General features: G+C 34.3%; 4 protein-coding genes across 7 annotated transcripts in view; 2 read left to right on the forward strand and 2 right to left on the reverse strand.

Annotated features, from left to right (window-relative positions):
- The first annotated feature begins 163 nt into the window (after window positions 1-163).
- On the forward strand, window positions 164-8,020 carry LOC130230207 (tRNA (adenine(37)-N6)-methyltransferase-like). Its single transcript, XM_056459161.1, is given in 9 exon segments — window positions 164-363; window positions 436-590; window positions 1,631-1,805; window positions 3,593-3,705; window positions 3,708-3,749; window positions 4,925-5,011; window positions 5,014-5,472; window positions 6,117-6,350; window positions 7,930-8,020. Coding segments are annotated over 8 exon segments (1,353 nt in total). The 5' UTR covers window positions 164-274; the 3' UTR covers window position 6,350; window positions 7,930-8,020.
- Window positions 7,284-9,706, reverse strand: hemgn (hemogen). Of its 2 annotated transcripts, XM_056459190.1 has the most exons (5): window positions 9,419-9,706; window positions 9,250-9,316; window positions 8,299-8,389; window positions 7,825-8,147; window positions 7,284-7,734 (listed from the first exon to the last, which is right to left on the reverse strand). In XM_056459190.1, exons 2-5 carry the CDS (start codon window positions 9,305-9,307, stop codon window positions 7,610-7,612), a joined length of 597 nt encoding a protein of 198 aa, XP_056315165.1. In that variant the 5' UTR covers window positions 9,308-9,316; window positions 9,419-9,706; the 3' UTR covers window positions 7,284-7,609. The 2 variants fall into 2 exon arrangements, with proteins under 2 accessions (XP_056315165.1, XP_056315173.1); XM_056459198.1 differs by lacking the exon at window positions 9,419-9,706 and having other exon boundaries at window positions 8,311-8,389; window positions 9,250-9,401.
- Window positions 9,707-12,615: 2,909 nt separating this feature from the next.
- On the forward strand, window positions 12,616-17,007 carry anp32b (acidic (leucine-rich) nuclear phosphoprotein 32 family, member B). 2 transcript variants are annotated; one of them, XM_056459171.1, is made up of 7 exons: window positions 12,616-12,835; window positions 14,650-14,799; window positions 14,888-15,010; window positions 15,780-15,966; window positions 16,045-16,169; window positions 16,246-16,315; window positions 16,393-17,007. In XM_056459171.1, the coding sequence occupies exons 1-7, from the start codon at window positions 12,782-12,784 to the stop codon at window positions 16,473-16,475; spliced, it is 792 nt and encodes a 263-aa protein (XP_056315146.1). In that variant the 5' UTR covers window positions 12,616-12,781; the 3' UTR covers window positions 16,476-17,007. The 2 variants fall into 2 exon arrangements, with proteins under 2 accessions (XP_056315146.1, XP_056315153.1); XM_056459178.1 differs by having other exon boundaries at window positions 16,396-17,007.
- Window positions 17,008-21,534: 4,527 nt separating this feature from the next.
- The window catches only part of coro2aa (coronin 2Aa), a 45,270-nt gene continuing 43,100 nt past the window's right edge, over window positions 21,535-23,704 (reverse strand). For both annotated transcript variants that reach the window (XM_056459146.1, XM_056459151.1), the window contains exon 12: window positions 21,535-22,123. In XM_056459146.1, coding sequence (XP_056315121.1) covers window positions 21,992-22,123 — 132 coding nt within the window. In that variant the 3' untranslated portion in view covers window positions 21,535-21,991. The remainder of the gene's footprint in view (window positions 22,124-23,704) is intronic.

A 23,704-nucleotide genomic window follows, 5' to 3' on the forward strand; every position in this document is an offset into this window, starting at 1 on the left:
AAAAAACTAGTCTAACCAAAAACTGAGTAACTACGGCTTGCTTAGAGTCATGGCCCTGTTGATCGCACAGTGAACAGAAGATGGCGGTATATGACAACAGTAGCCGTTTGATGTTGTGAAAGTGTTTAGTCGTCCAGCACATTTTTTTTTCTCAACAGCAAAACACGTGTTCTTACTGAAGTGAAAGCAAAGCAGCTGTAATAAAGAATTCAGTTTGTTCTTGGATATATTACAAAACCGATAGAGTTTCATTTGTACAAAGGAATGCCTAAAAATGTCGTCACCAGTGTGTAGTTGTGCTGAACATGCCACAAAACTGACACAGCAAGCATCAGTAATGAGAAGAGAGATTAAAAATCTCAGGTAGGTTCTAAAATCTTTCACGTAACTTATGTGGTTATGCTTAATTTAATGGTTTGTTTGTTGGACAAACAGACAGCAGATGGATGGATCCATACGAGCACATAGGAAGCAGATGTCATCTCTTCAGTCCATATTGACAGACTGCAGGAAACACGATGACAGATTTCAATCAACGAGCAAAAGCCCGTCTCAGAACCCCAGTGGAATGAATCAGTTATTAGAGCAAGGTAAAAGAAATGCCTTCACTTTTGATGCAGCAGTTGACTGCACATTCATCTTATGTAACGTTAGGCTAAATGTTCCCTGTACCTGATGTGAGTAGCAGAACTTCTTTACTCTTTATGATCCAACTATACTCTATAATTATATTTGAATAGCTGTCAAGGGCAAAGGACTCCATTTTCACATTCAGATATTGTTATCATGTTGAAGGGATAGTTCAAAAATGAACATTTTCTCAATAAGGGCTGCACGATACTGGTAAAAACTGATTTAGCTATTTTTTTCACAGGATAGTTTGAATGGTACTATTTGGTGGTTTTCTAGAGAGTTTAGTATTTGGGGGTACAGGAATTGAATCACAATACAAAAAATGCGTTTCTTATATTGTTTTGTCTTATTTCTTGTCCAAAATGTCTAAACAAAATTCTTAGGTCAGGTAAAAATATTGTCTTGTCTTGTTTTCAACTTCAGTTTTCTTCCTTAAAACAAGGTAAATTATCTGCCTGTGGGGTAAGTTAAATTATCTTGTTAAATAATCAATATTTGGACTAGAAACAAGGAAAAAATTCTACAAAAGAAAAACTTTTTGTTGTTGTTGTTGTTGTTGCATAAATCATATACATTCCTTATAATTACAGGGATTCAATGTAATTCTGTAGCTCCTGGTCAACTATAATCCAGATTTAACATTGCATATCTTTGTGATGAGTCTATTGCAGATGCACACATTGCGATATCGATGCTGAAACAATTTAATGTGCAGCCCTAGTTCCAAAGCTTAATGAATTTCTTTCTTCTGTTGAACACACAGTGAAATATTTAGAAAAAGACTGAAAACATGGTAACCATTGACATCCATTGTAAGGATATAATACTATGGAAGTTAATGGTTGTAAGTTTCCAACATTTTTTAAATATCATCTTTTGTGTTCAACAGCAGAAAGAAATTCAAAGGTTGGAAACAACCTCAGACTTGGGCCACTTTAGTCTCAGACTTGTTTCCTTGTCAACTGTGTCTAAAATGAGATTTTCTTGATTATTTCAGGGCGAATTCAGACAGTACCGATCGGATATATTAGTTCATGTTTTGCAGTGAAAAATGGAACTCCACGACAGCCTACTGTATGCAGTTCTTCACGAGCCAGATTGAAGATTGAACCATCAGTCTTCAATAATCCTGAGCATTCCTTAGTTGGGCTGGAACAATACTCACATATCTGGTGTGTAGCAAATATGATTTCAGGAGTATACTGCTTTCACAGTATAGAATGGCCATCTATGGGTATTTTAAAACAGTTGGGTGAAAGAGAAAGTCATTTCCTGTCTGTCTGATTAGTTGACCCGCACCATTTACAAAATCCAGAAATGCATACTAATGTTATAATTAGATTCTGTAACCATTTTAAAATAAGTTATTTTTAAGGGAAGCAATCTTGACAGTTATTCATTACCCTCCCTCATGTCTTTCAAATGCCATGATACCTTCGTTCATCTTCCAAACACAAATTCAGATATTTTAGATGAAATCCGAGAACATTTCATGTGACTCTGAAGGCAATACATTAATTCCCCACAGTAAACACGTATCCTGATGGTTTGACGAGAAAGAAATGACAAAGGTGAACAAAGCCATCATTACAGATTTTGGGAGCACAAAACTGTCCATGGACCTTTGTTTGATTACAGTTGAACCACTAAAGTCATATGGAATGCTTTTTTATTCTTTTTGTTGCTTTTCTAGGCTTTAAATGTTTAGGGACTGTTGCTGTGTATGCAGGATTACAGAGCTCTTGAATTTCATCTAAAATATTTTGATTTGGGTTCTAAAGATGAACAAAGGTCTTCGAGGTTTGGTACGACATGAGGCTTCCTTTAAGGTATGCTCACCTAAGGTGGGAAAACTTAAACTAGTTTTTTTGCAAAATCATTCACTGTTTTGAAATGCTCAACACCACATTGGACATGCCCGCTGGTTAGAGTGGTGTAAATGTATTATAAACATCTGTAAAACATAATTTGTTGTAAGTATGGGTGACGCAGTAGGTAGTGCTGTCGCCTCACAGCAAGAAGGTCACTGGTTTGAGCCTCTGCTGGGTCAGTTGGCGTTTCTGTGTGGAGATTGCATGTTCTCCCTGCGTTCGCGTGGGTTTCCTCCTAGTGCTCCGGTTTCCCCCACAGTCCAAAGACATGCGGTACAGGTGAATTGGGTAGGCTAAATTTCTGTAGTGTATGAGTGTGAATGAGTGTGTGTGTGTGGATGTTTCCCAGAGATGGGTTGCAGCTGGAAGGGCATCCGCTGCGTAAAAACGTGCTGGATAAGTTGGCGGTTTATTCCGCTGTGGCAACCCCAGATTAATAAAGGGACTAAACCGAAAATAAAATGACTAAATGAATGAATAAATGCTGTAAGTATTTAGGAGTGGAATTAATATATGAAATGCAAATAGTAAATCTCTGTGATATTTTAAAACTAAGAGTTTAAATAACACCATTTTAAATAGATAAATATTGCATATAATTTAACATATTCTTATTTAGCTTTCATTTATGTAGCTTGGTCAATCAGATCAATAAGGCATTAGCATTACTCACTGAAGCTTTTATTATACAAATGTGTCAATAAAACTGTCCACAAATAGTAGTATGGTGTAGTTGAATGGACTGAGTTTTCTCTGGGTGCGCCGGTGCATTAGATATGCTAAATAGACCTTAGAAGTATGTGGAAAAAGTGTGTGTCCCAGCACACAAAAACCTGTGCTAGATTCATTGCAATTTCCTCTGTGGTGACTGGACTAGTGGGAGAAGGCAAATACCAATGATAATAATGGTGTGTAGTTAGACTGTTGATTATGCAAAAACAAAAGAAAACCATTACAAGTGTATTTAAACATTACCCAGTAATGTTTCTTGATGGGTCTGACGAGTGATCAGGCCTAATAAATGACAATTGAAACACGTTTATGTGAAGTGAAACCTTTTGTTTGGTTTTTTTTTTTGTCATTCTCAGGATCATTTTTCTCTTCCATAAGAATGGGCAAATGAGCTGTAAAGCCAAAGTTAAGCCGCCCCGTCTGAATGGTCAAAAGGTGGGGGTGTATTCAACCCGTAGCCCCCACAGGCCAACGCTTTGGGACTGACATTGGCTAAGCTTGAAAGAATCACAGGTACCTTGCTTGCTGGACTACACTGTAAAAAAATGCTTGGTTCCACCCAATTCCTTTATGTTGTCCCTACAAAAATTAACGTAATATTACAAACTTAAGTGGATTGAAACTAAAACAATTAGGTTGACTAAAAATAAGAATTGTGAAAAACTCATTTTAATTAAGCATTAAACGTCATTTGTAAATAAACGAGTGTAAATAATCTCAGCTTGTGGCTGACTCAACGTCTGCAAGTCCTTAAAATGATTTGCATTTGAAATGTTAGTTGATGTTTCCTACTTTTACAATTGCATTTGAACAAAAAAAATAAAAAGGGCATGTCAATGAATATAATTGTATTTTATAGTATTTTTTTTCAATAATTATATATATTCCTAGTTATGTCCGATTCAGATTTAAAATGTTTAGATGATATTGTCATGGATAAAAGGAGGATTTTTCTACTACTGCTAACAGTAGATGATTATTATGCATTGTTGTTTTAGTAAGATTTATTATAACATTTATTCATATGTTAAACTGGCTTTTTATTTACTTCTTAATACTCCGGTATGTGCTCTGAGCATATTTAGGTTTTTCTTAGCACTTTTATTCACATATATATATATATAATATTATTTAAACTAATAAGTATTATATAATATTTATTAGTTTTAGTTAAGAAGTTTTTTTTTTTAATTGCTGTTTTCAGTTGTGCAGTGTTATTATCAAATGAAAGTATAAAGAATTATTTATGTAAGGGATTGCTCACCAGAAAAAAATAAAGAATTTCTGTTAACATTTGATTACCCCCACGTTGTACAATATCTGTATGAATTTCTTTCTATGAATTCTGTTGAACAAAAAAGAAAGTACTTTTAAAAGAGTTGAAAATAAATAGTTTCTGGTCCCCTTGCATAGCAAGTTTGCATCGCATTTTTTCCATGTTGTTGACCGGTGAAAACCAACAGCTAATTGATCATCAACATTTATTTTTGTTGAACTGTCCTTTTTCATGGTACACGTGTACCAACACGTGTTGCCTAATTCATTATGATTAATCATATGAAATAATTAAAAAATTAAATATTGCATCAAATTATTAAAAGGGATTGTGATGAAAATAATCATTAATGATTTAAAAAGTGAATTTAACCTGCTGGGTATAGTAATCATTTATCATTTTATTTCCAAAGGGGATACACTTCACTTGTCAGGGGTTGATATTATTGCTGGAACTCCTGTCCTAGACATCAAGCCATATCTTCCAGACTATGATTCTCCTAAACAAGGATCGAGGATACCGGTGAAAATGAACAAACATCATCATTCACCAACCCTCACATGGCACATTTGAGGGATCTAGATGAAGAATTAGACACCTCAGAGATGTCATCTGAACTTTCCTCAGAGGTCAGGGTTTGTCCAGTTTCTACTTCAGATTTCTCTCAGTCAGAGCAGCCTGGATCTAGCAGTGAGACTGATGTTCTAGCAGAGGTTAAAAATTATCTCAAACAACAGCATGTTTTCACTGAAAATTCAACCAAGGACAAAAACACAGATTCTTCTGAAGGGACTTCAGACGATACAATCTCGTTAACTTCATCTAGTCTTAAATTTGGATGTGACGACTACAGTGCTATCGCTGCTTGGGTCAGGTCACCTCCTATCAGCAAACTTGATGTGCGATTTACTGGGAATGCTGAGAAAGAGCTCAAAGAGTTTGTTCCCCACGACAGTACTGGTATTACGTCTTTCTAATTCTTAAAGGAACACCCCAATTTTGGGGGGAATAGACTCATTTTACAACTCCCCTGGAGTTAAAGTTTAGTTTTATAGTTTTTGAAACCATTCAGATGATCTCCAGGTCTGGTGGCAGCATTTTTAGCTTAGCTTAGCATAAATCATTGAAGAGTTTTGATCATTTTCTCATCTAACGTTTGACTCTTGTGTGGTTACATTGACAAAATGAAATATGACCAATATGGCTAGTAACTATACTCTCATTTAATAAAGAGATAATCAAATAACTTTGGCTGCAGCAGGTACAATGATATTATATAGTGCTATCACATAGTTACCCAGCTGTGAACTATTTTCAGACACTGCATTATAGCATTGCCCTTCTGCAGTTCCTTGATTGACTTTATTTTTTGAGCAAGATGCTAATAGTCTAATCTGATTTAATGATTTATGCTAAGCTAAAAGTGCTTCCACCAGACCTGACGATTGGCTGAATGAATTTAAAAATAGCTGAATTCAACCGTTTCATTCTAGGTGACTTGTAAAATGAGCCTATTTTCAAAAAAGTGTTTCTTTAGAGTTTTACTAATAAATACAGTTGTCATTTTCCTGATTGATTTTTTTATTTTTTATTTTATTTAACAGATGGCACAAGACCAAGGTTCCAGTTCTTGAAAGGACCAGATGAAGCAGTTGCAGCCATCATTGGCATTCTGTCAGCTGATCCCAGATCGGTGTATCGTCGCACACGTTGTCAAGACCGCCTGTTCTTCTTCACCTTAGATACAGCGGACATCACCTGCTGGTTTGGAGATGGTTTTGCTGAAGTTGTTAGAGTCAAACCAGTGCAGAGCTCAGAACCCACAAATGCTGTGTGAGGTTTGTTCAATTCATGCATTTTTGATAAAAATGAGCAAAAAAAGTATATGATTTACTCACGCTTGTGTCATTACAAACCTATTACTTTCATTTTTTAAATAACAGTTACATACAGTTTCCAAAATTCTAGACTAGTAAAAACAATTGTCTTGTGTAAAAAAAACAAGTAAAACTTACATGAGTTTCACCTAAACAAGCAAAATAATCTAGTTAAAAAAATAGTAATAATTAAAAAAAAAAAAAAAAAAAAACACATATATATATATATATATATATATATATATATATATATATATATGTATATATATGTATATATATATGTATATATATGTATATATATATATGTATGTATAAGTATAAAATCATCTAGTAATTAGTTTGTCATAAAGAAAAACTTAATTTTGACTTCACTGAAAAGGTTGGTTTAAGAATTTTTAAATGTTTGGAATACAAACAACACAAAACCTCAAAACATTTTTTTCATTATATCTTCCATACACACGGTCACAGGTTTAGAATGAGATAAGGATAAATGATGACAGAAGTTTTATATTTTGGTAAACTATCCCTTTATTTCATCTTATTGGTGACAATTTTGTGTTTGTCCATGAGTAGCAACATAAAATGACAAAAATCCATCATTATTAAATAAATGTTAAAACCATTTTTGTTATTTACATTATTGGCTACTTTCTCTAATAAGTGTGCCTGCATTTAAAAAGGGTTTAAAACTATTACCTGGAGTTCATAATACTAATATTTGTTTTCTTCTTTATATAGTCTGTGTATTGTTGTAATTATTATTAATAAATGCATTTGAGTTTTTGCTGAATAAGTTTCTAGTGAAGTACTGAATTTCTTAACCGCAAATGAAACTGATTCTTGTTGGAGGACAGCTTTGTAATCCAGTAAAGAAATTACTGTAGACAAGGACAAAATATAAAATTTATTTATTGTAAAATAGTCAGTTATACAAACACAATCTAAACAAAGATTATTTGCAATGGAGGCAAATATTACTTTGCAATTTACAATCACTAGGGGGCACAAAAGTACCGTAAAGTAACAACTAACAAACAATATATCTAGTTAATGTTTGTATTTGACTAGTAAGTAATAACTAGTGGCATATGTACATGAAAACATTAAGAATTTGAATAAATATACATTTGTTCTTGTTTCAGGTTTTTAAATCCTTTGAGATAAAATGTATTAAATGAGTTAGCCACAATGCTATTGTTTCCATAGAAAGGAGGTGCTCAGAAAAGTAAATTCTCAGTAAGGCTTATGTTATCCGGTTGAGAAGAATCAGGTGCTGGAGCAAACATTGGCATTGCGATTTGGCTCTGTTCAGGCACATCATTATATGGCTTCTCGTCATCTCCTAAAAATACAATGGACAATCATTTGTTTTGATGTGAATCACCCAGAAATTATTGGAGACCATTCATGAAAAAGATGTTTCGGCAAATACCTGTAACGATAACCAGGCTTTTTTGAGGCATGTCTTCCTCCTCGTCTGGCCCCAGATCCTCAATCAAAAACTCTTCTTGAGGTTTTTCACTTATTGCTTCCACAGGCACCAGTTCTGGTTGTGGCTCATCTGGTTGCAAAGGCTCTATCGCTGCTATTGTGGGCAATTCAGGTTCTGTGACAGGAAGTGTGGTGGGAGAAGGATCCACTTCCTGAACCAGACCAAGGTCTTCTGGAATAACTATTGGTTCTTTTCTTGGTCGACCTTTCCTTCCAGGAGTGCCAGTAGTGGTCCTCTTTTTGACTCTTTTAATGCTCTGTGCCCTGCAGTCAATGTTAGGAGAAATGAATGACTACACCACATATATGCATGGTGCATCACAGTATCACAATGTCACATGAATTGAAAAATAAATCATCACGGCTCAGTAGCCATTCCAGTGCTTTTATTGGCCTCGTTTAACTCTATCTTTACCCATAAACCCACTGGTTGGTTGCTTTTTCCTCTGCCTCTGCTTTTCGTTTCTTCAACAGGTCTCTGTCTCTGAGTCGCCGCCGAATTCCTCCTAGCAAACAAACAAATCACTCAGCCCTTTGCTGGTTTGCAGTTTACTTTGTAGCATTAGCTAAGCTAAATGGAAAAACAGGGCGTTTAATGCATGTTTCACACAAAATGAAGATTGTGTGTGTGTGCGTGTGTGTGTGGGTGTGTGTATTAGGCATTGGACGATAACAGTTTTCAAGTTATACCATGGTTTGGAAAAGTCAAGGTTTTAAAACTGCTAAAATTGTCTGCTATACCGTCCCTACGGTATGTGTAAGATTTTGTTTTACGTTTTTTAGGACAGCAGTATCTCCAGCAGAGAAGATATCCAAAGATGCCGTTTTAAACTGTAATGAAATCAGTGTTTTTGAAACTAATGAAGACAGCAGAAGTCAATGATTCATTGGAATTATTTAGCCTGATATGTTTACTGCTCCAAAATATTATAAAAGTTTCTCAAAATAAAATATATTGTGTTCAAGGGGGGGAAAAAAAATTGTTGTTTTTTACCGAGACATTCAAAAAGAATATAAATTAGAGCAGTATTAACAATACCGTGAAACCGTGATATTATTATCCAAGGTTATTATGCCGTCAGAATCTTATATCGGCCCATGCCTACTGTGTATACAATCAGGATCTATTTTAAAGAACATTTCAAATATTTCATTATCGCAATTAACAAAAAATAAACATGTACTACATACAAATGAAACTATAAGGCACTCTTACAGATTGTAAAACTACTCTTAAAAGTTTTCTTCATTGTGGTTTCCTCAACTGTCAACATTACACAAACCGTAATGAAACAATTTAATAAACTAAGGTCAAGCTGATCTTAAAAAGTGATTGACGTTTAATGTTAAGGTTTAAAAGTCATACCTTCATCTGAATCTTTTACTTCAGTTGGTGGGATCTCTTTCTCCAACGGGTCTTCCATTTTGTAGTCCTGTCACATGAATATGAAGAATTGAAATGACAGTGCTGGAAAAAAAAAACTGCCCGCTTACATTCATGGAGCTAAGAGAATAATTATCTGGTTAAACATTACCGTGGTGCTGGGAGAGTTCTTGCAGTTGTGCTCTTATCTTATTTGCAAAGGTGGAGGACTTGGCACAATACTCACAGAAGAAAGTGAAAAAAGGAGGTCATGGTGCTGGCTGCCTGTACATTTATCTGACTGTTTGTCTGTCGTCATGAGAGATGACCGCTATTCTTGACTTGGTCAAGGGCCGTAAGCAAACATGTAGCTAAATGATCGGCAGAAAATAAAATCACTAAAGGTTAGCATTGGGTTAAAAATAATGTAGATTGAGCTAGATTAATATTGATAAATTATAACAAATCATTAAGGTCTGTATGTGACTGTGATATAAAGTCATTTATATATTACAGGAGTTCAGGAGGGTTCTCCTGATTAGGTTTTTAAAAATGGACAGTTACTGTTGACTCTAAAATCAAAAGTCCAGGATGTACAAGAAGTCAAATGTCAATCCACAGGTGTGTTTTTTTCAGGACCATAGATTTATTTATATACTTTGCTCTTTGGCAGTTCTGTGTGTAAAACCCAATATGTAAGATGTCCACCATAATAGAATGCCAGATTCCGCTTGTGATCACTCAAGATCAAGTTGACTGTGTGTCTGTAATAGACTTAAGCAAAGGACTTTGCTAGATTAAAACAAAACAATAAGGTGGTAACTTACAACAAATGATTTTTTTTTTTTTACAAAAAAATGCTTAGCAATAATGAGGGATCTTGGAAAAAAAAAATTATGTTGAAATCAAATGTTCAATCACATAATGTTCGAGTAGGTGCTATAATTGAATTTGACCTTTTTGCTATAGTATTAGAGTGGTAAAAATTAATTCTGGATGCCATGTTATTGCCATCAGTTATATCAATTTTCTGTCATTCAGAAATCCTGTCCCACAACATAATGAGATAGTAACATGTCCATGCACACTTCAGCATACGGAAGCAGTAAGTGATCAAAGTACTCTTACTGTTTTTCCAATACTGAAGAATTGACTATTTTTATATACTGTATTTCACTTTAGTACAATAAGAAAGTACTGATTTCAGAAATAGCTGCTGCTTTTTGCTGTTAGTGAAAACACTTTGGACACATCAAGAGCCCTGGAGTTGCTGAGTGTGCCATCTATGTAAGCATATCTATGGCCAGAATATTTTGGGTAAAATTGATTAACCATTAGGGTTTTCTATAGGATAATAATTTCAGGGAATGTTCTCTTAACATTCTTCTAACATTGTCTTGTACACATTAATAATCCGTTTTTTTTTTTTTGTAATGTTTTCACTAAACATGATCCATAGATCTCATATAACACATACTTAATATATAAGATTATTCACAAATGAATGAATACAGCACAAACTTTTGCTTTACACACAAGTCTTAACACACAGTTAAAAATTAAAACGATTCACCCACAATAAATCTGTTTTGAAAAATGAATTTTAAAAAGGCTAACATTAAAGTTGTTTCTGCATTCTGAATTTCCATGTTATTTGAATACTCAAAAGTATAGTAAAAGTCCTGCTCCTGCCATAACCATGTTATCGCAGTTGCTCACATTCTGGGTGTGTTCACAATCATGTCATAACACATTGAGATCGGGACTGCTCTCCCGCCATGTAGATAGACAGTTCTACACTTAATTAATGAAATTTTAAGCATTTTTTGTAAATGAAATTGTTTATTTGATTCTAAATAACTCCATTAATTTCAATTGAATTTTATTAAAGTTAAATGGTAGCTTTCTGAATTTCCAGTGCTATAATGTGGTTACCTTCACTATCATCCAAAATAACACTAACACCGAACAGCATTTTAATAGCCGGGCAGGCGCAGAGCAGCGGAAAGCCTGTATGTGGGATACTGCATTATTCTTTGTGAAGAAAAAGCCTCCAGTTCTTTGTAGGATGAAGTAAATGTTCGAAGATTGCAGTAGTCAGAAAAGTCATGGAATGGGTTTGACTTTTAAATCTGGTCATGTTTTGCTGTTTATTTTGAGTTTTTTTTATCCTGGGGCACTGGAATAAAGAACAATGTCTGGAAACTGTGCAAAACAGGCTCATTCTTTGGCCATTTTACAACTGTGTAGATCATTGGACTTAATAATAAAACGGCTGACACAACAATTACAAAGCTCTTATCATGTTGGCATACAACGCATGCTAAAACTGTGTTAGGGGTTCTCATAGTTCTGTGCATTTGTGCTATTTTTAACCTTTAAATTTCAAAATTTCTCTTTTTTTTTTTTGGTCATAGCTTGTTCATATGTAGTTATCTTTCCCCCTTAAATATTACATAAATGTAGTTTTTAACAACTGGTTCGCTGTTGGGTTTTTTTCAGCCTTATTTTGCTTATGCTTAAAATTGCTTCATGATCTTGTTATTAATTTTTTACCTCACTGTACTGAAGGATATGAAAGACCTGAATGATGAGACAATGTAGAGAAAAAACAAAAACAAAATGATGCCCTCTCCTGGCAACTTGTTGAAGATTACAAGTTTCTTTGTAACAATAAAATCGTCATATTCTGTTTGGCTCAGTATATAACAGTAAATAAAGTACATAATTTAAAAAAAAAATACTTTAGAAGACTTTAAACTCTCAATACAAACTACAAGTTATACTCAGTGATACTACCTTTGATTTCCAGAACACAATTTATTATTAACATATAATTAAAAATTCTGAATTAAGTATTAAAATATGTATTTTAAATGTTCATAGGGTTGATGGAAGGAGAGTGTTCCTTTAACAATACATCAATACATATTTCTTTAATGAAACTAAACATTATTATTATTAAAATAACAAATTGGCTGACTGCAATTTAATGACACTGACGCATTATAATGCACAGAGTGATTGATTTATTTCAATGTGCACAACTTAACCACACAGTGGGGTTTTTTCAACCCTCAATTAAAAAAAAAGTCATAAGAGTTCTGTGTATGACTCAAGGTCCCTACAATTATGTAAAATTTAAAGCCCAACACTTTTTTATTCATAAGTCATTAAATGACATTAAATAGAACTGTATGTGGATCTTTACAGCCAATAACAGTAAAAAGTAATAATAGTATCAAAGTATCAAATTAAGACAAACTTTTCATGTCACATACTGTAATGCAGCAGTGTTTGATCTTATACTCGACTGCAGTGGGGGCGCTTGGCCAGAGATGGCGCTGTTGAGTATATATTAGTTTCAGCGCCGTTTCCCTCCATGGTTTCTGCTCTCCCAGAGTAACTTGGCGCTGGGCTCAGATCATTATACAGTCCCATATTCTCCCTCCATTAAGGCATCTTTCTACCTTTTGGGCTGAACAGAAATACCTCCAGAACCCAAGAGGGAAGAGTCCAACTTTTGAGGGACGAAATGGACATGAAAAAGAGGATTCATTTGGAGCTGAGGAACAGGACACCATCTGATGTGAGTAATTTTGAGGCAAACCTTTAGTTTTGTGCTCACCCATGCTAGCCTTGCTACTTTCTACTTCCACGGACCCGTGTGTAGTTTAATGGTAAGCACATGGGTGTAAAACCCCTGGTACAGAGTTAAACGAGAAAGTACTGCGTGTACATCTACTGCATTAATGTTTATTCGTATCGTTTTTGTTATGAAAGGAGCCAGTCTGAGTAAGCTATACTCATCAATGTTAGTTTGGAAAGCTAAATGAAGGCATTATTGCAGTATTCTAAGCCCCCCACGCTGGATATGTTACGTGTATTCTTTTTATGCTTCATATCTGCTTATTTTAACGTCGGCGTGGTAGGATATGGATGGGATGGTTTATTTCGCCGCGGTGGCCATGTTTGTTGCTAACATGAGGCGCCCTTTATTACAGGCACTTAAAAGCTAAAGTAATAAATCAGATATTCTGTTAAGATAAACATACGCTAACACGTTTTCATAAATACTGTCACATTTCGGTCTCTATCGCTCTAACGTTACAGCGTATGTATTCTTTAAACTAGAAATAGAAATAACCAGAAAGCCGATTAAAAATAAAGTTGAAAATGTAATCTGACTAAGATAGAGTCGCGTTATGAATTGTATTCTAAAGGGTACCCATGGTTGTCGATTACATGAATAAACTAATTATTTTTTCTTTTTCAAAAGTTTAGATTTCAGACTGACTGGAGATGCTCCAAAATAACCTTAAAACGTGTGCTATAAACGCATGCATTAGTCATTAAAAATCCATTGTTTAGTTTTATTCGTTAAATTGTTACTCGCTGTTGCGAGACGCCGATTCCCGCCATTACTTCCCACGCGCCACTACCGATCACACTAAGCATTATTCTCTATAAATAATCGCTTTGCTTGTTTTTAAACGTCTTAATGATCTACAGTATAGCATAACATTTGTATTGACCAAAACAGCAACTGAGTAAAAAGAAGCTAACGTTATATGTGCTAGCTTGATATGACAAACCGGTACAAATGTTTGGTCAGTTCTAAAATCCACTAAACATCGCGTAAAATATTGTTCTAATAGCCGGAAGCATATAGTACGTTTTTCAAACGCAGCGTTTGATTTTTGTTTAATATGTAGTTTATCAGCAACACAAGCTATCCAAGGAGGCGCCATGTTGTCATGAGAGAAAGAAACTCCATTTTTGTCTCACTAATTTCCGCTCTGTCTTCGTCTTTCGCTGCAGGAGTACGCCATCGACATATCGTTTCCATCTTACACGAGCTCCTAAATGCCCTCCATTTGTAGTTTGTCAAACAAAATTAAACAAAAGACGGCGGTGTCTTTCGGATATATGTCCATGTTGTCTGGCTGTCGGCGTGTAATCTGCCGTTTTCTCATTGGCGACTCGCTGCGACAGTCTGAGCCATAGGGCCATACAACAACAGCAGCAGCAGCAACAACCGCTTAACAAACAGCCTTCAGTGGTTTTCATGTTAGTTTCTTGTAGACTAGTCTCATCCAAGACTCATGCGGCCACTCACAATGTCAAAATCCCCACCACACTTTAAGACTAATGTGTTTATAAAGGTTGTTATTAGTTTTGTTTGGTTAAGAAACAAAAAATAGAAAAAAACTGCATAGTTTGCCACCTTCATTAGAGTTTGCTTATGATGGCCAACGTGTCCAACGCTCCTTTTGGAAAAGTCACATTCAAATTTTTTATTGATTTGAATCATGATTGTTATTGTTATTACAGGTGAAACCTGTTAATATTGCATAACAGTATTTTATTATTTGTAATTCGTACTATATGTGTTTAATCTAGGTACGAGAACTTGTCCTCGACAACTGCAGATCTAATGAAGGGAAAATTGAAGGCCTTACAGCAGAATTTGTAAATCTTGAATTTCTAAGTTTGATAAATGTTGGTCTGCTCTCAGTATCCAACCTTCCTAAACTCGGAAAACTTAAAAAGGTAACTTAAAGCAGTTTTCTCATTGTTTAGTCTTTCAAATATGTGCACAATGTTATGTGTTTTGATATGGATGTATTGTAATTTTCAGTTGGAACTCAGCGACAACAGAATCTCTGGTGGCCTTGACGTTTTAGCTGAAAAACTCCCCAATCTCACACATCTAAACTTAAGCGGCAACAAACTGAAAGACATCAGCACATTGGAACCATTGGTTTGTACATGCTTCCTTTTCAAACTAGCTTATGGTTTTACACATTGAAATTTGCAGCTTAACTTAACTCACAGCTGAAACATTTCTCTAAATTATCATGTACAGTTTTATATGAAATGTGATGTGCACAATGTTCAGCATCCCTTTCATCTGATTTTTTTATTTGGACCTACAAGTGTCTGTTTGCTGCAATAGTTTTAATGACTTTCTTTATTAGTAAATGTTAGAATACATTTTTAAAAGTTTGAAATATTTAAAGAAACACAATAGATTGAAACATCTTGTAGTTTACTTGATTGTCTGTATCAATTGACCCATTCTAAAATGTCTATCTACACACAGAGCTTTGATCCTTAAAAAAATAAATAAGATTTAACAATTCTTTTTTTTTTTTTATCTTTACATACTCCATTTACGTATTATTGGACGTACTGTTAATTCATATCAGGTTTTACAGAGTTACAGTGACTTCACCCAAAATAGAAAATCCCCCTCATGTTGTTCCAAACTGACTGACTGACTTTATTTGAACCTTTATTTAAACCAAATAATTGGTAATCTTCAATTATTTTGTGTACAATTAGTTACACAACTGACATTTCTTAAAATATCTTTTAAAAATGGAGTAAATGATGTAACTTTAACGTTTGTGAGACTTTAATTTTTGTATGAACTTTGTACAAAACATGAGCTTTCCCCAACAAGAATTGATTAATCAACACAAAGTGGAGGTTGTACAGTTCTGTGATGAATCTGTTCTCTATGGCAGAAAAAACTGGACCATCTGAAGAGTCTTGACCTTTTCAATTGTGAAGTCACAAACCTGAACGACTACCGGGAAAGCGTTTTTAAGCTCCTTCCACAGCTCACGTATCTGGACGGCTACGATCTGGATGACCGAGAGGCATCTGACTCTGACGGAGAGGTCGATGGTGTGGACGACGACGATGACGAGGGTTAGTCAAAGAGACAGGTTTAGTTTACCAGCAGTTTTTTTAGGTTGCAGATGTTCATTAATATCATTTTAAACACAGAAGGAGAAGATGAGGACGAGGAGGATGGAGAGGAGGAGGATTTTGACGAAGAGGAAGATGAGGATGATGATGAAGATGAGGTTGAAGGAGAGGAGGATGACGAGGATGGTAGTGGAGAGGATGAGGTACGAGTTCACTTTTGTGTGTTGTGTATTTGGAGGCTTAAAGGTAGATTTAACTCCAACGCTTTGTTGATGACAGGAGGAAGACTTTGGTCAGGATGGAGAAGTAGAAGATGATGAAGAGGATGATGATGACGACGATGATGAAGGTGAGTTATGTTTTTGATCTAATGACTTGAATTTGGTCCCTTTGGTTTGTAAACAATTAATATTTTGCTTTGCTCAGAAGAAGAGCAAGGAGCAAAGGGTGAGAAGAGAAAACGAGAAGCAGATGATGAAGACGACGAGGATGATGAGGAGGATGATTAAGAGCCAATGAACAACTCTGTTACCAACCCTTCCCTGTCCTTTTTTTTTTCCACCAACTCTGCTGTCCCATCAACTTTCCTACCCCTCCACGACTCCCCCATTACCCAAGCAAAAGCTAAGCTCCCTGTGGGGGCAAGACTGTACCGGACGGGTGGAGCTGTTCATATGGAGCCTACGAGCTGAAAGAAAGCCTTCTGGATCACTGGCTTTCTCAGCATTCCACAAGTCCACTGTCAATCCCCTGCCCGTTTGTGTTTCCAAACCTCTGGGGACTTTGGGGACTGCTATTTAGTTTTGGGTCTGTGCTTTTAATATTTTGTTGAAAGTGTTTTTTTCCTCTTCTTTTTTCTTTTGTTGATCTTTTCCTACCCATTTAGTTTTTGTTCCAAATTTCCCAGATTGCTATAGCAACTGTGTGACAAGCGGGCCATCATTTTAGTGTGGCAGCCTGTGGCACAAATCAAGGTTGTAGCTACATTTTTACTTTCTGTAAGACAAAAACTTTGTAAATAAAATAACATTTTGTGCTTTGCTCGCTCTCCTATTTCTCTGTCATTTTTCTTAGTTTGTTTGAAGGCTGACAACAAGAGGTTGAGGACAGTAATTTGCATCTTTAAAGTTGCAGGGCAGTAGGAAAGTAGTCATTATTCATCAGATGTACATTCAAACTGATTATTTTTATGCTACTGTTTTTTTTTGTTTGTTTTTTTTTTTTTCTTTCTAATTTAATTTCCCAACCAATCAAATACACCCGGAGTTGTTGCTGCTGTTTTTTTTTTTTTTTGTTTTTTTTTTTTAGAAATGTACTAAACTTATGCAAATTTAGTTTTTTTTTTTTTTTTTTTAAAATCGGTTACAGAGGATTCCAGGGCTAAGGTAACATAACATTCATATTTTAACCATGAGTCTAAATATTCAGTGTGTTAACTTGTCTTGAAGATTTTGAGAAGAGCACACCCATTGTAACAACGAGTAATGTTTTAAGAAGGAGGAAAGGTCATGTGATGAAGTTAAAAAAAAAAAAAAGTGTGAATGCCTATACATGTTACAGTTTCTGGCTGATTTGATGAATATATCATACATGTGCATTGTAGCTTCAGGGTAAGATTATTTGTGAGTTTGGTCATTCATCTTCATAGTTTCAATAAACCAATGAAAAATATAACCGTAATTTGACATTTACAGAAAAAAAAAAGTAACGGGAATGAAAATGACTTACCTGTTGTTTCATTTTGTCCATTGGCAGTTTTTTTTTTTTTTTTTTTTTTTTTTTTTAAATCGTAAATTTGTTTTTTGTTTTTTTGAGATTTTTTTTTAGACTTTTGGTCTTAAGAAAAATAAACAGGAACAAAAAAAGTAATGCTGCTGGAAGGCGCAGTATAAATTAAGACCATGCTCTAGTGATTAGGAGCAGTTACTAAACATTTTTAACTTTTTAAAATTAAACTTCACGCCTGATATTGGAACACTGAGGCAGTCCATTTCCTCTTACAAATCTATTAAAAAAATTACTAAAAGGAATTTTCTAGATGGAATGCTGAAGTTTGATATGGACAATTCCTAATTTATTCATTCCTGTCTGTCCTATGTAAGGAATGTATGAAGTAGACTAAGGTGTATCTCAGGATTCAAAACAATACATAGAAAATAAAACAAACTTGGAACAAAATAAGTCATTGTGTTTACAAACTGAATTAAAACAATCTATTTTGATATATATATATATATATATATATATATATACTTGCTGTATAACAATTGCCGTAACAATTTTCTGTCAGTTTGAAAATGGTTCATGTTTTCTCAAACATTTTTCTCAATAGCACTAGTAACTTTGATGATTAAGGTTGGATGGCTAATTAAGTAAGAATTAAGACAAGTCTTGTTGAGGTGAGACCAAGATCGCATGCCAATCTTTCATTCTGGCAGCTGTTTCTAAATGTTAAAACTGTATAAAGTCATATATATATATATATATATATATATATATATATATATATATATATATATATATATATATATATCCTGCGAGATACAATTCATAAAATCCTTAAATCATAAATCAAATATTGAAAAATATATTTTGATGTTTTACATCGGTCCAGATAACATAAAATGCCAATAATATATACATGTATATAATGTAATGTTTATTTTTCAGTAAGCGTGAAGAATTTGATGCAGGATTCAGCATCATTTAAAGAAAATAACTGGCAATCTGATATTGTTGCCTATAAATAAATGTTTTATTTTTTTAAAATTCAAATGCTGTCTGGTTTTTGTTCGTCAGGTAGCTAAATGGTCCTTAAAACTCTAGAAAGGAGTGGAGTGTTTGGTCTAAAGGTTCTGCAGCTGTATTGTAGTCAATAGCATTGCAAACCACACTGCATTTAATTTAGTTTTTTTCGGAATGCAACTTTATATATAAACAATATAACAAAATGCATATCTCTATATGAAAACGTATAACTAGGCTACAATTAATCATTGCGCTATCCATCTATGTGTTTTAATTTTTTTCTAATTAAATTAATCTAAATTAATTTGCAATTAGGCTTTTGTCTATCTGAAATAGTGTGTATAGCCTATATCTAATCTCATTTTCTGATACATTACCTTAGCTTTTATATTTAGCTAAACACATTTAAAAGTATATCAATGAATAGGACATTTAATAACAATGTGGAAGTGTTGACTTGAAACGTATTATTTGGCCATATATCTTTCATTCCAACTAACGGACGCTTTAGCAACAGGTGCGTAAAACTGGCTTGGCAGACTGCTTAAAGTCGGAAGACGCCCCATGAAGGATCAACGAGTTATTATATAAATAGAAGAAACTGCACGAATACAGCATGATTTCCAGGTTTTTATCATTGTGACCAAAAGAAGGCGCTGTTTCCAAATTGACGAGGTGCATCAAGTTTGTTGTCAAATGTCAAAGCTTTGAAAAGATTCAGCCAGGCCCTCATCAAGTCGTCAAGAGGCACTAAAACAAAAAAAAACAAAAAAAACTACTGGCACAAAATCTAAGATGTGTTGCTGGCATGTTGCGAAGAGTCCAATTAAGTGATAATTGGACGAGATGTTTAATCATGAAGGAAATCCTGTTTTCTAAGACAATCTAAATTTGACCACTTGACATGATAAAAGAAACCAGTGAAGACCATATCACAACGGCCAAAACTAATCAAAAGCTATTATAAGTTTTAAAAAGTGTATATGATAAAACTTTGAGCCCCAGGAGGTAGCACTTAAAAGATATTTAGAAAGCTGAAAACTGGTAACCATAAATATAGGAAAAACAAGCTATTCAGTGTTACAGATTCAGCTTTGTGTTCAGCAGAAGAATGAAACACATGAAGGTTTGATTCTGAACCACTATGAGTACATTTTCATTTTTGGGGGCAGTATCCCTTTAAGAAGTATATGTTATTTTAATGAAAAGAACTTTTAAAAGTATCTATCTATCTATCTATCTATCTATCTATCTGTCTGTCTGTCTGTCTGTCTGTCTGTCTGTCTGTCTGTCTGTCTGTCTGTCTATCTATCTATCTATCTACCGTTGTTTGTTCACGTTACAAAATGTAAATAGCAGACTTTACTTATGAAACCGGAGTCACAAATTCTAAGTAATAAGTTATAATAATAATAATAATAATAATAAGTTACAAATACTGATATAATTTTTTCAAGTTTTCGCAATTCAAAATGATGAGTTTATTGATAAATGTAAGGCAATCAGTTTCCTATATGAATTCAACCTACTACACTTTACAATGTAATGTAAACAGATACGGCTGCTAACAAAATTTGTAACTGAATTTAAATGAATTAACATTGGATAATTAATAAATGGGCGACGCAGTGGCGCAGTAGGTAGTGCTGTCGCCTCACAGCAAGAAGGTCGCTGGTTTAAGCCTTGGCTCGATCAGTTGGCGTTTCTGTGTGGAGTTTGCATGTTCTCCCTGCGTTCGCGTGGGTTTTCTCCAGGTGCTCCAGTTTCCTCCACAGTCCAAAGACATGTGGTACAGGTGAATTGAGAAGGCTAAATTAGCCGTAGTGTATGAGTGTGAGTGAGTGAGTGTTTATGGATGTTTCCCAGAGATGGGTTGCACCGGAAGTGCATTCGCTGCGTAAAACATGTGCTGGATAAGTTGGTGGTTCATTCCGCTGTGGGGACCCCGGATTAATAAAGGGACTATGCCGAAAAGAAAATGAATGAATGAGTAATTAATAAATGCTGTAGAAGTAAATGCATGAACAAACTAAAGTAAATATATACTGAAGAATTGTTTGCGTTTTTTTCATAGTTAACAAAACCCTAATGTAGGTATACTGTACTATAAATCTCACTGACAAAATGACTTTATTTTAGGAATCAAAAAGAAGAGACTGAAATCAAGGGTGTTTGAACAACATTTAGTAAATAAGCAAATATTTGAGCAACAACACTTAAAATAGCATATTTAACATCTTATTCTATATTCTGATGTGTGAACGTACAAGTCCTCATGTAAACAAAACATTATTAAAATCATTTCTAAAAAATATGGCTTTTCCAAATTTGTGAACCAAGAGCTCCTATTAGGAGAATGTTTTAAACTGGCCAAACCTAAATGTTTTGCCTGAAACATGGTAAACCATTGTAATACAGTAGTAGATTCATGCATTTTGATGAGTTTGGCAGTTCACAGTTTGGTTACATGACTTGACATTGTGTGATCCCAGCCATAGTGCCTCACCAGTGCATGCTGGGATTTCGTAAACTCTTTTAACTACATTTGAACACAGAGCAAAAATCTCAAATGTGAGGCATAGTTACAATTTAAATTTCCAATTAGGTCTCAGGTGCATTATTGTTATCAAAATCTTTTGATTCACAGAATTTAAATAGAAAATGAATTGAAAAGAACATTCTCGTGTTACAATCATATTTAAGAATAAACTCAAATAACCTAATTTCTATACCATAAACACATCATTTAGGCCATTTTTTCAAACAAACAAACAAACAAACAAACAAACAAACAAACAAACAAAAATACATTTAAAAAAAAGTAAGATCACAACTGAAAATAAAAATTTTTGCATAGTGCTTAAGTGTAAAAAAAAAAAAAAAAACTTCCACGGAGGTTGTACAGTATTTATGTGCACAAAATGTGCATACAAGGAATGACGTTCCATGTAGAGATGTTAGAAATGGGAATGTAGCCCACATGTTTCCCTAAGGTGCAGTCACATTGGCCAAATTTTCACTAAATTTCACAGGCTAGAAGGTCCATTGTCAATATTGTAGTCAAGCAGTTTTTCTGTTGGACAGCTTGAACCAAAACAACAAGTGAAATCTGCAATGTAAACTTCTTCACTCCCAATCGCATGGATTCTTGTTAACAATTTTGCCAAGCATCAGTGACCGCATCTCTACAGCAAAATTCACCAGGCAGAAAGTTCTTAAGTCAATGTTAGTGAAGCAGACAAGGCGTTTACAGTGTGGTGATGTACTACAGTATCTCTCAAAGAGGAGCTTGTGAGTTCCTCACATTTTTGATCTCCAGTTCTAGCTGTTTTATCCGGACATCCTTCTGATTCAGCAGCTCCCTCATCTTTCGGATCTCCTCCTGCTGCTTATAAAACATCTGCCTTAGCTGTATGTAGAAACAAACACACATTACAGTAAAGCATGAAACACATCTGAATCAAGCAACACCTTAGGGCACATTTGCACCTTATATAGGGATGTGTTTGTGTGGACAACGGTTAATACGCTTTTATTAGGGAACTTGACTACTTTCAAGCACTTCCAGAAGTAAAGAGAAACTCATTTCACTCATTGAACTACTCGGTTGGAAAACCTTGAAGTAATACTGGGGGTTAATACAATATATTTTTTTATATCTTTCCCAAGCAATGTTTAACAGAGCAAGGAAATGTTTACAGTATTTTCTATTGTTTTTTATATTTATATTTATTTCTTTTAGTTTGGCTAGAATAAAATAATTTTAAGGTCATTATTATTATTTATATACTAATTAATAGATCTGCTAAGGTAACCTAATTAGCATATTTAAGCCTTAAGTGCACTTTAATAATATATTTAATAATAAATAAAATAGCTAGTGAAATAGTATATATCATGGCAAAGACAAAATCAGAAAATAATTATTAAAACTATCATGTTTAAAAATGTGTTGAAAAAATCTCTTTGCTAAACAGAACTAAGAAACGAAAATTCCACAGGAGAGCTAATCATTTTGTCTTCAACTGTATATGAACATTTAGGCTTCCCTATAAAAATAATTACGATGGAAGAACAGTGGTAGACAAAACAGCAATGTGCTGCTAGAAAATGGCATTACATTGAGCCAGGCTATACATTTGAATCTATATTGTGCAGAATACTGATGCTTGAAAATAAAGTTTATTTATATAAATACATTATATACACACCTGAAGTGTGTGAATATACCCTTAAGTCTGTTTGGTGGGATATTGCATTTAAATGATCAGAATCATTTAATAATATTTGTAATTCATGTGAATATATTTTGTTGTGTCTTAAGTGAACATAAACAAAATCAAATAAATCAAATGAATAACATATTCAATTATTAATGTTAATCACACAAAAGAAACGCAATTTGATATTGTACTTGTTTGACCTTTTTCAATAACAGAGAACAATATTATTGTGGAAATCATTATATTACAACAAATTAGAAAGCAAATATTAATTTTCTCCTCTTTTTAAAAATGCTAATATGTTGCTGATCTAAAAAAAAATCTAATCCCAAGCTCAAAACTTGAAGTGGAATATAAACCATGTGTTTTGTGATCCAACTAACCACAGCTACAGACCTACAAATGCCAAACAGGCATTTGACATCAGATGTAGGAAATCACACAAAATCAAGGTGTTCATACTTTGCTCTACCGAAACGCATGGGTTACCACTAAAATTGTAATTTTCTTCAACATCCTTTTCATTCATCTGCTTTGCTGCTCATATGACGCCCATTAACATGGTTTTGTTTATACAAGACAGAATAACAGGACTTAGTTAAAGGACACCTATTTTACCCCTTTTACGAGATGTAAGATAAGCCTTTGTTGTCTCCAGATTGTGTCTGTAAAGTTTTAGCTCAAAATACCCATCAGATTATTTATTATACAATGTAGAATCAGCCCATTTTGGTGTTTGGGAGCTGTGTAGCTGTTTTTGTAGCATG

This window comes from Danio aesculapii, chromosome 1 (assembly GCF_903798145.1).
Source record: "Danio aesculapii chromosome 1, fDanAes4.1, whole genome shotgun sequence".
In the NCBI taxonomy this organism is placed as follows: Eukaryota; Metazoa; Chordata; class Actinopteri; order Cypriniformes; family Danionidae; genus Danio; species Danio aesculapii.

Bases quoted from the DNA above. Each gene is read 5' to 3' on its own strand.
- hemgn (XM_056459190.1), bottom strand. From the start codon at position 9,307: ATGGAAGACCCGTTGGAGAAAGAGATCCCACCAACTGAAGTAAAAGAT. The intron at 8,390-9,249 runs GTATGACTTTTA...TTTGTTTGCTAG, and splicing joins AGTAAAAGATTCAGATGAAG to GAGGAATTCGGCGGCGACTC. The intron at 7,735-7,824 runs GTATTTGCCGAA...TTGTATTTTTAG, and splicing joins AAGCCTGGTTATCGTTACAG to GAGATGACGAGAAGCCATAT.
- anp32b (XM_056459171.1), top strand. From the start codon at position 12,782: ATGGACATGAAAAAGAGGATTCATTTGGAGCTGAGGAACAGGACACCA. The intron at 14,800-14,887 runs GTAACTTAAAGC...TGTAATTTTCAG, and splicing joins AACTCGGAAAACTTAAAAAG to TTGGAACTCAGCGACAACAG. The intron at 16,170-16,245 runs GTACGAGTTCAC...TGTTGATGACAG, and splicing joins ATGGTAGTGGAGAGGATGAG to GAGGAAGACTTTGGTCAGGA.